Source organism: Anabrus simplex, chromosome 1 (assembly GCF_040414725.1).
Source record: "Anabrus simplex isolate iqAnaSimp1 chromosome 1, ASM4041472v1, whole genome shotgun sequence".
Classification (NCBI taxonomy): domain Eukaryota; kingdom Metazoa; phylum Arthropoda; class Insecta; order Orthoptera; family Tettigoniidae; genus Anabrus; species Anabrus simplex.
The window spans coordinates 1,381,971,304-1,381,987,243 of record NC_090265.1 but is presented as its reverse complement, the minus strand read 5'-3'; the positions used below and the strand labels follow the sequence as shown (position 1 = coordinate 1,381,987,243).

The following is a 15,940-nucleotide window of genomic DNA, read 5'->3' as shown; positions in this document are numbered from 1 at the left end:
TTTCTCCACGTCGAACATTCAAGAGCGAGCACTTCTCGGTAGTCATCACATTTCTTCAGGCTGATTTTGATGCAGTGCCTTCTAAGCTCACCGGACTAAAAATTAGTCACTCCTGGAGAAAAATTTGCAAGCATGATTTAATACCGTGTAACACCGCTTCTGGACTTGATAACCGGCTGGATTCGGTTAAAAAAGTGAGTTCACAAGGTTGTGCAGGTATGCCACATCCAGTTTAAGCCACTCGCTGAGGATTTGATCGCGCCAATTCCTCCAAATTGCGGGGATGTGATGTCGGCGTTTTACCCGCTGTTCCAACATGTCCCACAGATTTTCAGTGGGGGTTCAAGTCAGGTGATTTTACAGGCCAGTCGAGATGTAATGGGATGGAGGGTGAGTGTTCATAAAATCAGTCACATATGCGTGCAGCCCGATGAACTTTGCTGTTGTCATCTTGAAAAATCGGGGTATCAATAACTTACTCTCATGCAGATGTTGACTGAAAGGCAACACTTGATCACCCAGAACGTTTAAATAAACATGTTGGTTCATATTGGTGGTCACCTCAATGAGCGGGTCCAATCCATGATGCTAAAAACACTTTAAAACATCACATACCCACCTCCGACTTTAACCTGACCTTGCACACATCCAGGGTGAAATGCTTCATTTGGCCTTCGGCGCACTGGACTACGTGCGTCATTGGAATACACAAAAAAGGTGATTCGTCAGACCACATTAGGTTCCGCCACTCAGCTACAGTCCACATTCGATGATTTCTAGCCCATTGAAGACGCGCAGCTTTTGTGCCTGTGTGAGCAATGGCCTCTTGCGAGGTGAATGGCTCCAAATGTTCATTGCATGCAATTCCCGTCGCAATGTTCTTTCTCTAACAGGTTGGGATGGACCTTCATTCACTTACTGCAGAAATTCCTATCGAGTTTTGGAGCGTTTTTTATTCACAAGCCGTGAAACGCTTCTGCGGTCCCTCTCAGTCAGGATCTTTACCCTACCACAATTCTGACGTCGTGTTTCGTGGCCACGTGTAGTACACCACTGCTTGCAGACACTTTGAACAGTCCGCTGCAAAACACTAACAAATCCAGCAACTTAACGCACCGTATATGGCCATGGGCAAGACCAAACACGATTGCCCATTTTTGCACTCTGTCACATCCTTAAATCTAGCCATGTTGACGTACACTGTCCGCTTGAAAAATCAATGTCTCACTGATCGCTACTGCCTTATGCTTACATAGAGGCACTGCGCTATCTGTGCAGGCGTAACGATCCATCTATGCGTGCGCAGTGGGGTTGCTACTATTTAGTCCGGTGAGCTAATATACAGTACAGTAAGTACAAATGGCGCCGTGTTTTAAACAAGTTTCCACCGTCTTTGACTGGCGTTTCGTCTAGGTCACAGCAAAGCCCCTTACAAACGGTAACGTCACGGAAGGCAGCAGAATTTTTTTTTCTCATAATACGTATCTTGCGAATATTTATGACCATAAAATGGTGTGCTATATCAGCGACCATTGTGTTCGACGTAGATCTTGATAGAAGGGGCTATTTTGTGATATGACATGGGAATGTTGTGTGCTGGATCACCTACCTTTTTTTGGACGTAGATCATGTTGCTACATATTTCTTTCGATTTATCGGAATTCTTTTTCTCCCCTGTGGGTGGAGTGAAAGGATGTATCTTGTGTACCCCTTGCATGTGGCAAGAGGCTACTAAGAAGGGAACAACAAAACAATCTGTACTTGCTCTGGCGTCTTCGACGTCCAAAAAGCATATCCATGACTTCCGTGTTGCGGGTAAATTTACATATATCTTTAATGATTTTAATTTATTGATATTAAATGTAGTTGCAACCAAAAAGAAGGTATGCTCTTAGGAAATAAAATATGTGCTTATATATAATAGGAAATTGAAAATGACGATCAAATTAGTTGCAAATGTTTTGAACCACTTCATACAATCTCAGATGCTAGTGACTGTTCCCGACGCATGCTAAGTCCATTTTAAAAATATTCTTTTTGACCAAAAATGAAATATTTTAACGTATTGCTGTTGATCCCAACTATAGTAAATAGCTTCTAAAACTTAGGAATGAAGAAGTAGGCCAACATAGCATTATCGGGAATTCTCAAAACTAGATTTCAAAAATTATGTTATTTGTTTGGATTTTCTTTGCAGCCGAATGAGAATTCAGTTATTTTTCCGAAAGTAGCAGAACAAGTTACGGTCATCAACGAACAAGTTCTGAACATCTTGAAAGGCGATAACGTATAGTCGCTCAAAAAGAAACAAGAAATAATAAGCGCGTGATAACGTATAATTTACTCGTAGGTACACTTTTCTCTGGAACAACTGAAACTATAGATATAACGTTTGTTTTTGATTCCCACAGGGTTTGTATCTGTATGGGAGGTGAAGTATATTTTGATAATAATTAAAATTAAGTCTGGTAAAATATTAAATCGTTCGCCTCTGTGGTATAGTGGTTAGTGTGATTAGCTGCCACCCCCCGGAGGCCCGGGTTCGATTCCCGGCTCTGCCACGAAATTTGAAAAGTTGTACAAGGGCTGGAACGGGGACCACTCAGCCTCGGGAGGTCAACTGAGTAGAGGTGGGTTCGAATCCCACCTCAGCTATCCTGGAAGTGGTTTTCCGTGGTTTCCCCACTTCTCCTCCAGGCAAATGCTGGGATGGTACCTAACATAAGGCCACGGTCGCTTCCTTCCCTCTTCCTTGTCTATCCCTTCTAATCTTCCCATCCCCCCGCAAGGCCCCTGTTCAGCATAGCACGTGAGGCCGCCTGGGCGAGGTACTGGTCATTTTCCCAGTTGTAGCATCCGACCCAGACTCTGAAGCTCAAGGACACTACCCTTGAGGCGGTAGAGGTGGGATCCCTCGTTGAGTCCGAGAGAAAAACCGACCCTGGAGGGTAAACAGAGTGAGAAGAAGAAAATGTTAAATTCGATTTTAAAAAATATATCATACGCTCATTCTTCTTCTTTTTTTGAGCGACTGTACATTAGAATTGACTCTGTAGAATACGATGATGCTGTTAAGTAGCACATTATCCTGTTACATTTCATAACACTCTTCATCCTTCAGGCATACCACCTCACAAGTTAGACGTAAACGTTAGATGCGTCGCAATATTCTTCTTCTCAATCTAAATTCTAATGTTGATTCATGCAACGGAACGTGACTGTCTGAGTTAAATCTAGACAAAATTATTATTCATGCAGAAATTCTGATGGGTTCAGCTTCAGGTAGAATGTGTTTTATTCCAAGAATAGCTTTGGGAATTCTGGCGTATTCGTTCTTAAGCGGGGTTACTTAAATCCAGCCTTCTCTGTTACAGTCAATAAGCCATAGGGACAAACTTCTCTCCATTCCGGTGTTTAGCCATGGACAACTATATGTAGCTTTCTCAAGAGTTCAAAGGTCCATAGACGTAAAAATACAAATCCCTTCCCTCAATATCGTTCATAAGGAAATTTCATAATGCCTGTTATGATTCTGTACAAGTAACATGTATGCAGTATGGAAAGTGTAACATTTTTCGTAAAATACAAACATTAACATATTCATTTCAATTTTCCATTTTAATTTTATATAGCAATTTTCCCTGTGCGGTGACTAGCCTTAAAATTAAACTAATAAATAAATATTCTCAAATAAACCTAAGCATATACTAATTCCATATAGTGGGTAAGGGACTTTCAAAAGCATAATATAATAGGTTGTAATCCAGAGATCATAAAATCAGCTGTTCTATTTTCAGCGTACAAATCACTTTGCGAATACCGAGAGTACTTTTCACAACAAACTTCTGCACCAGAATCCGAAATGAAACTTAGAATATATCCGTTGTTCAAGTGTGGCCACTTTTCTTTTGACACCTGTGCCTATTACTTTATCGAATTGCCCGAGTACAAAATGAAAATTAAAAAAGTAATGTGTAGAGGAGGATTCGAAACCTCACTGCTCTGAGCTGAAGTATCTACAGTGCATAACTCCACACGTCTTCTTAAAGCGTGTAGGTTTTTCTGTATTCATTAGGAGACCGAAAGTTCTCACTTCGAAAAATTTTGTGTTACACCATTATAGTCCGGCAGTAATTACATAGCGGAAGCTATTACTTCTGCCGTATACTATCCACATGCCTTAGTTAATATCATATTTGAAAAGAAACACTTTTCTATTATGATGAGGTGGTAGTGAATAGGCATATCTGCAATTGATCGCAATCCATCACGTCTTCTGTGATACCTCTCTGCCATTTTCTTTCAAACAGATATGGCTTCTTGGGCCAATCATATACGCAATTCTCCAGCTACATTTAGAGGGATGGATGTAGTTTGTACAGTACAGTAACATTTCACAAATATGTTTACAGAAATAGACCCCGCTCTTGGGGCCTTCGGTTCAGAGGATCCCGGGTTCGATTCCAGGCCAGGCCAGGGATTTTAAACGCGTGTTATTAATTATTCTGGCAGGGGGACTGGTTGTTTGTGTTTGTCCGAACAGTTTTCTCTTCATATTTACACAACATACTACACTACCAACCGCCACAGAAAGACGCAATAGTGATTACATCCCCCACATAGGGTTGGCGTCGGGAAGGGCATCCGGCCGTAAAACAAGACCAAATCCCCATCTGCTACACGGTTTGCTCCCGTAACCTCACAGGCTTGGGAAAAACGGTAGAAGAAGAAGAAGAAGACTCCGCTCTACATAGAAGGGTACACTGCCTCACTGCCTCTCGTGCGGTTTCTGCATTTTACGGGGAAGCCTATATTAGGCTATATGTACTCAAGTAATTGTAAGATATCGATTGAGTTGGGTACGAGTAAGGTGCATTTAATTCGTAGCAGGTAACACATGTTCAAGTAAAAGTAGGCTCAGCTGTTTCAGTGTATAACATGTTTATGACCGCGAGCATCAATTCACGATAGGACATATAAAGGATTATGTGACAAGCCACAGAACCTGCAGTTCTATTTGGAATTCGAACCACTTTCCATCTTGAAATTCTTACTTGGATTGTCCATGATTCAAACCGACTACCGTTGTGAGAAACTAACAGCGAAATCACTCACACAAAGTTGGTCGCCGTTCGAATTTCGAATCCTGGCCATTGCATATGAAATATTTGAAGTGAGAAGTCACGTCCCAGTGGTTTGGATTCCTCATAAATCTAGTGGGACTGGTAGTGGTTTTCGATATCAGCAATCACATCGCTGTTGAAATCTCTCACCTATCAGTCCTACTTCTTCGATCTTTGGCTTGTGCTTTTACTTTTGGGAACAGCCTTGCAGACGTTATTAATTTATTTATTTATGTAGTTGCGTAAAAATATCTTATAATTTCATGCGGATTTTTCTATCCTGGTGCAGCCCTTGTAAAGCAGACCCTCCTGTGAGAGTGGGTGGCATCTGCCCTGTATGAGACACTCCGTGTTGTTTTTGCGGAATATAGTGTTATTTGTGGTGTGTGAGTTGGTGGGATGTTGGGGACATTATAAATATCAAGCCCCCGAGCCAAGGGAACCATTTAAGGTTAAAATCTCCGACCCGGCCGGGAATCGAACCTGGCGCTCTTTTAAGCGAAGAGTACTTGGCACCGGGCGAGTTGGCCGTGCGCGTAGAGGCGCGCGGCTGTGAGCTTGCATCCGGGAAATAGTAGGTTCGAATCCCACTATCGGCAGCCCTGAAAATGGTTTTCCGTGGTTTCCCATTTTCACACCAGGCAAATGCTGGGGCTGTACCTTAATTAAGGCCACGGCCGCTTCCTTCCAACTCCTAAGCCTTTCCTATCCCATCGTCGCCATAAGACCTATCTGTGTCGGTGCGACGTAAAGCCCCTAGCAAAAAAAAAAAAATAGTACTTGGCTGACCATTCAGCTAAGGAGCCGGACAATACTATTACAGATGTATTGAGATTTTGAGTAATTTGCTGATCTTTCGTATAACGCTAGAATTTAGCGATACTACTTATGAAATCGCCTGTCGTATTTTTGTGTAGCAGAAGTTCGACTTAGATTAGCGAGCTTCTCCGTAAGCTTTCCATTTTAAGATAGTAGGTAAGGCTATCAGTCAGACTAATCCTTCCCACAGAGCATTGATTGGCAAGTGAGCCTCGCACCCAAGTAGAGGAGGGTTCTACCATCGACACATCTAAATCGGTTTTATCCCTATCAATCTCTGTACCATAGTCCTCAGCTAAAGCTACCATGGAATTATTTGTAAAATGAAGATAAGAAATAAGGAGAAAAGGAAAATAACTGTTGGAGGGTACTGGCGTTCTGTAACTGATTGTTACCTTTACGTCCGCTATTACATTGTATACAGTGAAACTAAAGACTAAAGACTACCCCTATTAGCGATCGATTTTTGTAAGAACTGATTTAAGACCCCTCATTTTAAGAACCGCATCTCATTCTGACCAACTATCAGGTATTTTCTTGATCTGACCTCTTTTAAAAGACCATTTCCAGGGTTAAAACTACATTCTACAGTGTGTATTGAAAACTGAAGTGACGTCTGTCTGTCTGCCTTCTTCGGCTGCGGTCTTAGAGCACACATCGCAACCTCCCTTCCAAATGAAATGCTATGCGTATGGCTTTTTTTAGTGCCGGGAGTGTCCGAGGATATGTTCGGCTTGCCAGGTGCAGATCTTTTGATTTGACACCCGTTCGTGACCTGCGCGTCGTGATTAGAATGAAATGATGATGAAGACGACACATACACCCAGCCCCAGTGCCAGCGAAATTAACCAATGATGGTTAAAATCTTCGACCCTACCGGGAATCGAACCCGGGACCCCTGTGACCAAAGGCCAGCATGCTAACCATTTAGCCATGGAACCGGACATCTTTCCTTCCAAAATTCCAGTGAAATACCTCGATAGTTGTTGCAATTTTTCCTGTTCCCTTTCTTATAGATAGGTACAATTACTGCGTTTGTCCAATCAGAAGGTATTTTATTAACATTCCATGCCAACCATATAAATCTGTGAAGCCATTCCGTCCTTGCCTTTCCATTATATTTCACTATTTCAGGTCTAATTTAATCTATTCTGCAGCTTTATGGCAATGAAGTTTATTCACCATCCTTCTCACTTCATCAAGCATAATTTCACCAACATCGTTTTCCTCCTCCCGATGAGTTTGGTTGTTCGACGTCACCAAAAATATTTCCGTTTTATTAAGAAGATTTTCAAAATATTTCGTTCTCCTGTCCACTGATTACCTGGGATGTTTTATGAGTTTACCAGATTTAACCAAAACACTATTAATTTACTTTTTATTTCTATGATTATATAGTACTGTCCAGAAAGGTTTCCCTGCCGCTTGACCTAGTATTTCCAGGTTATTACAGAAATCTTCTTCGATTAAACAATTATTTGTTTCGCTCTGTTACTTTCATCTACGTACAATTCCCTGTCTGCACCAGTCCTTGTTTGGAGCCGTTTCTGATACGCCTTCTTTACGTTTATGTCTCCACAAAGACGCACACAAAATGCTGTCAGTTGCGTGCACTATTTATTTACGACTTATTTGCACATTATACGCACCTGATACGCACATAACCTAATAAGCTGCCATCTTAACAAAACACTACTACGAAAGACGTTATGGGAAAACCAGTGTGGAGACAGCCGTTACACTCTATAGATCATTAGATTCTGCCAGAGAATACCTACAATATTTGATGAAATTTAGGACTGAAAATCAAGTTATTTACCCCGACAGAGTAATAAATCCATTCGTGGATGTCATTACACGCTGCTGAAATCCCAATGTGCTATCAAATATTTAATTACTTGACTATATCTCGAATGCCCAGCGGTGGTATTGATAACTGATAATTGCTTGATTTCATTCCACATTTGAATGTTACACACCGCCTATTTTAATTACAATTTCAAATAAAAAGTTCGGGATTTTTGAACCGACAGTGGGTAACCAAACAACCAGCTATTAATCCCCTGATTGTTAAGTCAATGTTTGTTTGTTTATCTATTAAATCCCGTGGGCAGGAATGACAGATATATCGTGGTAATAGTGCACTGGACAGTAACAGTGCAGTGTTGACAACATGACGGATAGGTATACTCCTGCGTAATTGCGTTAATGTCATCATTATACGACGGAGGGACGATGACATAAACACAAAATGCGTAGGCTGAATGTTATTTCAGACTAGACAGCAAATTAGATGGAACGTTCCTGCAGTCTGCGGAGAAATTCAGCATGGTAAAGCTCCTCCGCGGTTCTCTACATGCACAACGGTGTGCATGTGTGTATGTTTAAGAATTAAAAGCCTTTTCCACACATATTAAGGGAAGAGAGAAGATTAGAAATTGATCTATACTAGCACAAGCAAGACAGGCCTTTCTTAAGAAAAGCATTTTGTTCACCTCGAACATTGAGATAGGAATTAGGAAGTATTTTTGAAGACTTTCGTTTGGAGCGTGGCATTGTATGGAAGTGAACATGGACAATAACTAGCTCAAAAAGAAAGAGAATAGAAGCTTGTAACTGTTCCACTTCGTCAAGACACTTGGGGAGATGAAAGTTATTACCTTGGGACACCTGAATATTACATAAACTATTTGTGGCTTGCCCGCAAATTGCCACGCAAATAGAAACAATTAACATTCCATGGTTCCCCATTTCTCTATGTAATGTTTGGGCGCCATGGTTCCAAAATTTATATTTACTAGCATAGAGACTTATACTTAAATCACAGGGGTAGGTTTTTAAATAATTAACCGTTAAGTATCGCTTAAGAAAGAAAATTAACGCAATATAAAATACAAATGAATTTATTATACACACACAAAAAAAAATGAGATGAATCGGAAAAGTTCCTTAAAGCGTGGAGGGATTTAGAATTTACTGAATTTACTATTGCTTGCTTTATCTAATTGAAGCTCACCAATTGCAGCTTCCGTTGACGTCATCTGGTTTCCGTGGTTACTCGTTCTCTCCTTCTCGATCTAGAATTTGCTCCATGGACATCCTTCCTTCCTCCTCTGATATGGTACGGTCTATCTGGACTAGCACTCCCTATTTACCTTGTCTTTAAATTAGACATTGGCCCTATACTTGTAAAAACTGATCAGCGTTGATCGTATGAGGAGAAAATTCAGAGATATGAATTTTTCCATATTAGTAGAAATATCAATCCAACTGAGCTATACAATTTATACGGTACAGACTTGTACCAAAATTCCGTAAACTTGAACTAAACATAGTTCTTCGTCCACAATATTTACTGAAAATAACACAAGCCGTAGGCTTGTTTCGTTTCACGTAGATCCGATAACATTACCGCAGCTGAGTACTGTATCGAAGCGATAACACATTGTACAAAATAACTATGTCGCGGAGCGACCACACACTGTATCAAAAATCAAATCACGTCGTTCAAAGTAGATGTTCACAGTAGAAGTAGTAGTGATGGAATATCTCGTTAGGTTGTAAGGTTGTAAGGTCGTAAGGTCCCGTTCTCGTGTTGAGAATCAGTATATATCCGGGCTCACCCCCACTCTTGGTAACAGTACAATCTCAAAACTCATATACAACGAAGTATCTGATTCGATAGATCGAAGCATCAACTCCCCTTTTCTTCTTCCTCGACAAGTCCAGAAGGCGTGGCGATGATATAGCTGACCAGCTTGCAAGCCTCGCGCACGGGTCGCTGTTTACTAGCCTTGGTCATAAAATAAACCCATGACTCACGCAAAATCCCAAGCTTCAAGAATAACTCTCCGTATACACAAATATGAGATGAAATGAAAACAACTATGTCTCAACATATTGACCGTATTTACAACATAATGAATTCTTATCCTACATAATATAATAATTTAAATAATAAAACGATGTTATCATATATACAATATGATTCCAAAAAGCCTTGATTACTAATGATTGACGTTGAATAAATATGTTATTACAAATAATTGCCGATGGCGGATAAACTTGATATCAAATGATATCGCGTAAAATGATATTATATTAAATTAGTAGGGCTGGAGAAGCCTGGACGGTTACAAGCTTTTGAAATGTTGTATTACAGAAGAATGCTGAAGGTGAGGTGGGTAGATAGAATCACGAATGGAGAGATACTGAATCGAGTAAATGTATAATTTCAACTACGGCACTCAATACTAACTAGCAACAAGTAACTGCTTGTTGTACTAATTTTTCACGCTGGGTCAGTTTCCCTGCAACTTTTTCCATTTTTCGAGCTTTCCTCGATCGACATTATTTGATTGGCCTATATTCGATTTGATTTATTTTATTGCGATTTTATAATATCTTCCTATTTATTTTATTCTGTCGTCTGTTAGAAAATCGGATCTAAGTCACTGTTATCATCTTTAAAATCATCATTTACCTTCTTCTCGTCATCAGAACGTTTATCGAGGATATTATGGATATCTTCTTCCGTGATATTTTCTCCAACTATGATCATATAAATCTGTAACCTTTCTTCAGATTATCCCAGTTATTTCTGGGGTCTTTGGAGTCACCCAGTCTTATTTTTTGGTTTTGGCTGAGGGTTTAAGGCCGAATGCCCTTCCCGACGCCACGTGATTTTTGAGATGAAAATCTCAACCCAGGATAGTTTTTTACAATTTGTTTTACGTCACACCGACACAGATAGGTTTTATGGTGACGATGGGATGGGAAAGGCCTAGGGGTGTAAAGGAAGCGTCCTTGGCCTTAATTAAGGTACAGCCCCAGCATTTTCCTGGTGTGAAAATGGGAAACAACGGAAAACCGTTTTCAGGGCTGCCGAAACGGGGTTCGTACCCACTATCTCCCGGATGCAGACTCATAGTTGCGCGCCCCTTACCGTACGGCCAACCCAGGATTGACCAGGATTCAAACGTCAGCCTTCCGGGTGGGATGCCAGCAGCTAAGCCACTGAGGTAATAACGACCCCCATTAATCATAAAAATCTAAAAACTATAAATACAGTATAGGTTTAGCTCTATTGCTACATCATTAATAATTGGTCTATTGCTACATCATTAATAATTGAAACATTCCGCTTTTATGTAACAGAACTCGTAAAAGTACAGGGGGCCGAGCTGAGTGGCTCAGACGGTTAAGGCGCTGGCCTTCTGACCCCAACTTGGCAGTTTTGATCCTGGCTCAGTCCGGTGATATTTGAAGGTACTCAAATACGTCAGCCTTGTGTTGGTATATTTACTGGCACGTAAAAGAACTCCTGTTGGACAAAATTCCGGCACCTCCGCGTCTCCGAAAGCCGTTAAAAGTAGTTAGTAGGACGTAAAAACTATAACATTATTATTAAAGCTCATGGGAATTGATATTAACGCTTCATTTTGTATGTGACACTATTGTGAGCGTTTATTTATAGTGTTTCCAATACTGACAGTGATTTTAGAAAGATTATAACTACCTCTTGCCTGAACTTTCTGTCCACTTACTTGGCCAGCAGGAAGGAGGCAAAACACTGCTCAATGCACTGCTAAATGCAGATAAGCTTTGAAAAATGAAAGTATAATCAATTGAAGTGTATTGGGTGTTCGTCGTGGAGACGGACGCTTAGATTCTGAGGTTAAATACATTAAGGAATGCCTCATATTGTAGTTTTTGAGCTCACCGTTGAAAACATACACAGAAGAATGCAACACCTCTGTTCTCAAAACAGTGAAAAGGATGTTTTAAGAACATTGAAATTTAACAGATTCCATAGGCAATTACTCAAGTTAAGGCGACTGGGAAATTTTTTTTAAACAATAGCAACGTCAAATCACTTCATTCTCATTATGAGTTCATTACGGGGCATAATATCGTTACTGAGAAATGAAACGAGTCTAATGAAACTTCTTAATATCCTACACTTGTCAATCCCTTGGTGTGGAGGTAGCATCCCTGCTCCCCAGAGTTCCCAGATTTGCCCAAATATTTTAACCCTGATGTTTGATTTGTATCGGGTTCGTTGTTAATCGCAAGGACAGCTGAGGAGCTGTCTGATATAAGAAGTGGGTGAGAAAGTCGTCACGCTGATCACGTGACTCGAAAAGCAGCAGTCGTGCGGTCCAAGTTCCTGAGTGGATTGTATAAGAATAATAATGTGATTGGCTTTACGTCCCACTAACTACTTTTACGGTTTTCGGAGACGCTGAGGTGCCGGAATTTAGTCCCGCAGAAGTTATTTTACGTGCCAGTAAATCTACCGACACGAGGCTGACGTATTTGAGCACCTTTAAATACCGCTGAACTGAGCCAGGATCGAACCTACCATGTTGGGGTCACAAGGCCAGCGCCTCAACCGTCTAAGCCACTCAGCCCGGCGATAGTATAAGAATACGCAGCAATGTTATGCTCGGTTGGATGTGACCGTGTGCAACGAACTCGAGGAACTTAGGATTTTTCCTACTCTTCTTCTCAGTGTCTCGCCCAGCGTTTACACACGTTGTTTCTTTATATGTCCCATGAAAAAAAATTACAAGCGATATGAGATGGGAAATGCCGGTAATGTTTACTATAGCCTTGGTTCGCCTGTTGCTATTTCTTGAGGAGTACGGCATTTTTGTATCTGTCTTTTGGTGGAATCCAGAGTAAAATGTAGCTTCCGCCGAAATCTCAGTCTAATTTATGCCTTTGGTAGTATAGAAGCAGCTGAGATATGAGTGGTACTGAGTAATGACATTTCGAGCATGGCTTTTGCGTCTGGAGGTAATGAAAGGTGCTACTCATAGGGCCATTCGAGTTACGGAAGCATCTTCTGAACCAGTGAAGAAAGCAACGACAAACTACCTCACTCCTCATAGTGCCTAGTACGCCTCATTTTGGCGTCGCCCATAGACTTCTGTTGTTCACTATAACTGCATAACCTTCAATGGTGCTATTTCAGTATCCAACCAACCTTGGGGCTGAAGGCGTAACGGAGTGATTCTTAATAATACAGAGTATTTAGGTTAAATCAATATTAAAGCAGATATTAGCGATTATTTTACTCTTTATGTTTATGTTTTCCTCTCAACCCCGTTTTCTTCAACATGAATATCTAAGTACGGTATAAGTTTCATGAAATTCCATCGCGCCGTTTCCCCGTGGATCTGTAACAGGAAAACAGACAAAAATTAAAGTGAACCCAACGTTAGCCATTACTTGCCCTGCCCGATATAAAAACCAAGAATTAGGTGAATATAAAAAAGAAAGACGATTAGGCTATACAGAGTGAGTCCGCTATAACGTTCGCCTCAGATATCTCATAAACCATTACATAATATCTGTTTTTACTTTCAGCAATGTTTCATTTTTTAATTAAAGTGTATCTCCTACACATATTATTAGAGATATGAAAATTGCAGATTCAGGGGTGTGATTATTTTCAAAATCTCCTCAAAACTGGAATGTCTTCAAATGTGCTTCTTATATCAGCCACCGTTAGTTAATTAAACCAGGAAAGAAGGATGATATTGTGATTCTAGCATCAATTTACTTTGACTGTTTGACTAGATGCGATTTTTATGTTCTTGTTGCAGGGTATCACGCTGAAGATGAACGAGGAAGGCAAGTGTATCGTGGCGCGTATCATGCACGGCGGTATGATCCACAGACAGGCTACCCTTCACGTCGGCGACGAGATCCGAGAAATAAACGGAGTTCCGGTAGCCAACCAGTCAGTCACTGCCTTACAGAAGATTCTGGTGAGTATAACTTTCTAGCTCTTACCATTGTGGTCTGCTGTAAGGTACACTTCATGTAACACCACAGCATTAGAAGCCCATTAGAAGCATTAGAAGATTTATATGAATGTAGATATTTATCATATTTAGATCCTAGTTACGAAATGTACACTTCCACGCCTTAATTACGTGGTTATTGTTGCATCAATTGTGACTGTAGCAACACATTTGCGAGCCAATCTAATGAACTCTACTGAACACCAGTAGCAACAGTGCAAGATCATGCTTGAGGGAAATATTGAGACCTCGTGCGCATGGATGTTGCTGCGCTCTGGCGACAAGTTGCTCGAATAGTTCATGTGACTTGCTCTCGTCAGTGAAGTGAAGCAACGCGATTATCAGGCTGCGTTTGTTAAGATATGAAATCAAATTCGAGATGGAAGAAAGTTCTACAAAGAGTAGAACAAATTGGTCTGTGGTTGGATGTAACTATTCCTATACAAATTGTCCTCCTGGAACGAAATTCTTCGTATTCCCAAACAATAAGCACACATTTGGTACCTAACTCTTTTAGACAAAATTGTTCGTCTCGTAGGTGTCTTAGTGAACTTCAGTCCTCCGATCAGTTAAACAGACGACTAGTATATTTTAGGTAAAGGCCTAAACTTAAACATGATTATATAATTATTGAATTGCACATGATTACATCGATTTAGTTCACTATTTTTTTTTTTTTTTTTTACTTCTAACTCAAGTAGAAATTATATCATGTTTGAAATGTCTGAATAGTGGTAAAATCTATGCTTGAGTATGGTAACAATGTAACACTATGCATAACGCTTGAAAATTAGTGGAAGGTAATGTTCGAAATAAAACCTCCGTGCCGTGAGAATAATATTTGAAAGGAATTCTTCTTTTCTGGAGACACCCACTTTCACACTTTTCTTTGGAGAATATACAAAAAGTCACTGGAGTTGAGGTTCAAAATATACAATGATGCCTGTACCTGGGTGTAATATACGTGAGTTTCCTTAACTTGATATCGCCATCAATGTCAGTATACAAATTTGGAACATTACACATGTTCTCATCAATCACGGGCTTTTCCCAACACGAGTAAGGGAACTTAATCTCCAAAAGAGAGGATCAGTCCTGACCTAGCACTATCCCATCCAAGCTACTAGGGTTGCTCTTCGTTTATTAACAAACCCAGCTGTGACACGCAACATTGGGACGATAAACAGAACTCCTGAAGTGCCTTCTGCTCATTATCTCTGCCATATCTCACTGCAGGACTGTTTATGTCCTCAGAAAGAAGAAGCTGAGTTGCCAGTTTATTAAAATCTCCACTCTGCAGTGTCATGATCTTGTGAACACTCTGGCTGGCAGATATGTGTAATTTTCTTTGATCGAACCACGCAGGATTTTTAGACTGAGCCCTAGTCGCAATCGCAATAGCATACGTCTACGATTTTGTGACTTTTACGTTGTCATAATAAAAATTCAGGACGTCACTTTGCAACGTGCATTCATAATAATTGTTTGGCACTATTGATATCTTGCCACTTGACAAGTAATTTATTCCATAGCATCTAAACAGTTTATTAACGTTTTGAAGGTCTAATTGCTGTAGACACTGAAGTAAAAGTCTTGTTTCGCTCTGTTCTACAGCATCATCCACGATAGCTTCAACAGTCGAATTGGAGATAATTAAGGATTCACCTTCACACTCGGCCTTCAAAATTCTTGTAAAAGCAGCCTATAAATTTAATTTTATCATATAGTTCAGTTTTGCTGAATGATTCAAATCCCTCACTTTCCAGTACGCTACAAACTAGCCGCTTACTTAATCTGTCCTTGAACATTTCTCCTAAATATTCTGCGGCAACATTTTTCGGTTTTTCCCATTGTTGCAGAAAGGAAATCTTCGAAGAATCTTTCTGTATTAATATAAATGCAAGGCTTGCAATCGATCTGTTAAATGTTAAAACAAGACTAGCATTAATTAATGAAAAAAATAATTTACAACGGCAATGGACACGGAAAATGTGTACTGTATATTAAAGTTATGTTTGAAATTAATAGTCTGTATATACATATGACTTATGGTGCAAAAAGAAAGGTAACTATTACTGTAAGTTTAACTGCATAAGGCGTTTGATTAATGCTAATTTCTTCTCCCAATCGTTCTTTCACCTGGAATATGTGACTACTGAAATATGACTTATCCCAACGAATATT

At 40.2% G+C, this 15,940-nt stretch overlaps 1 protein-coding gene across 1 annotated transcript in view; it reads left to right on the top strand.

Moving 5' to 3' along the window:
- Positions 1-15,940, top strand: part of LOC137497032 (peripheral plasma membrane protein CASK-like) — a 439,399-nt gene that overhangs the window by 172,926 nt on the left and 250,533 nt on the right. Inside the window, exon 3 of the mRNA XM_068225518.1 lies at positions 13,556-13,720. Coding sequence (XP_068081619.1) covers positions 13,556-13,720 — 165 coding nt within the window. The remainder of the gene's footprint in view (positions 1-13,555; positions 13,721-15,940) is intronic.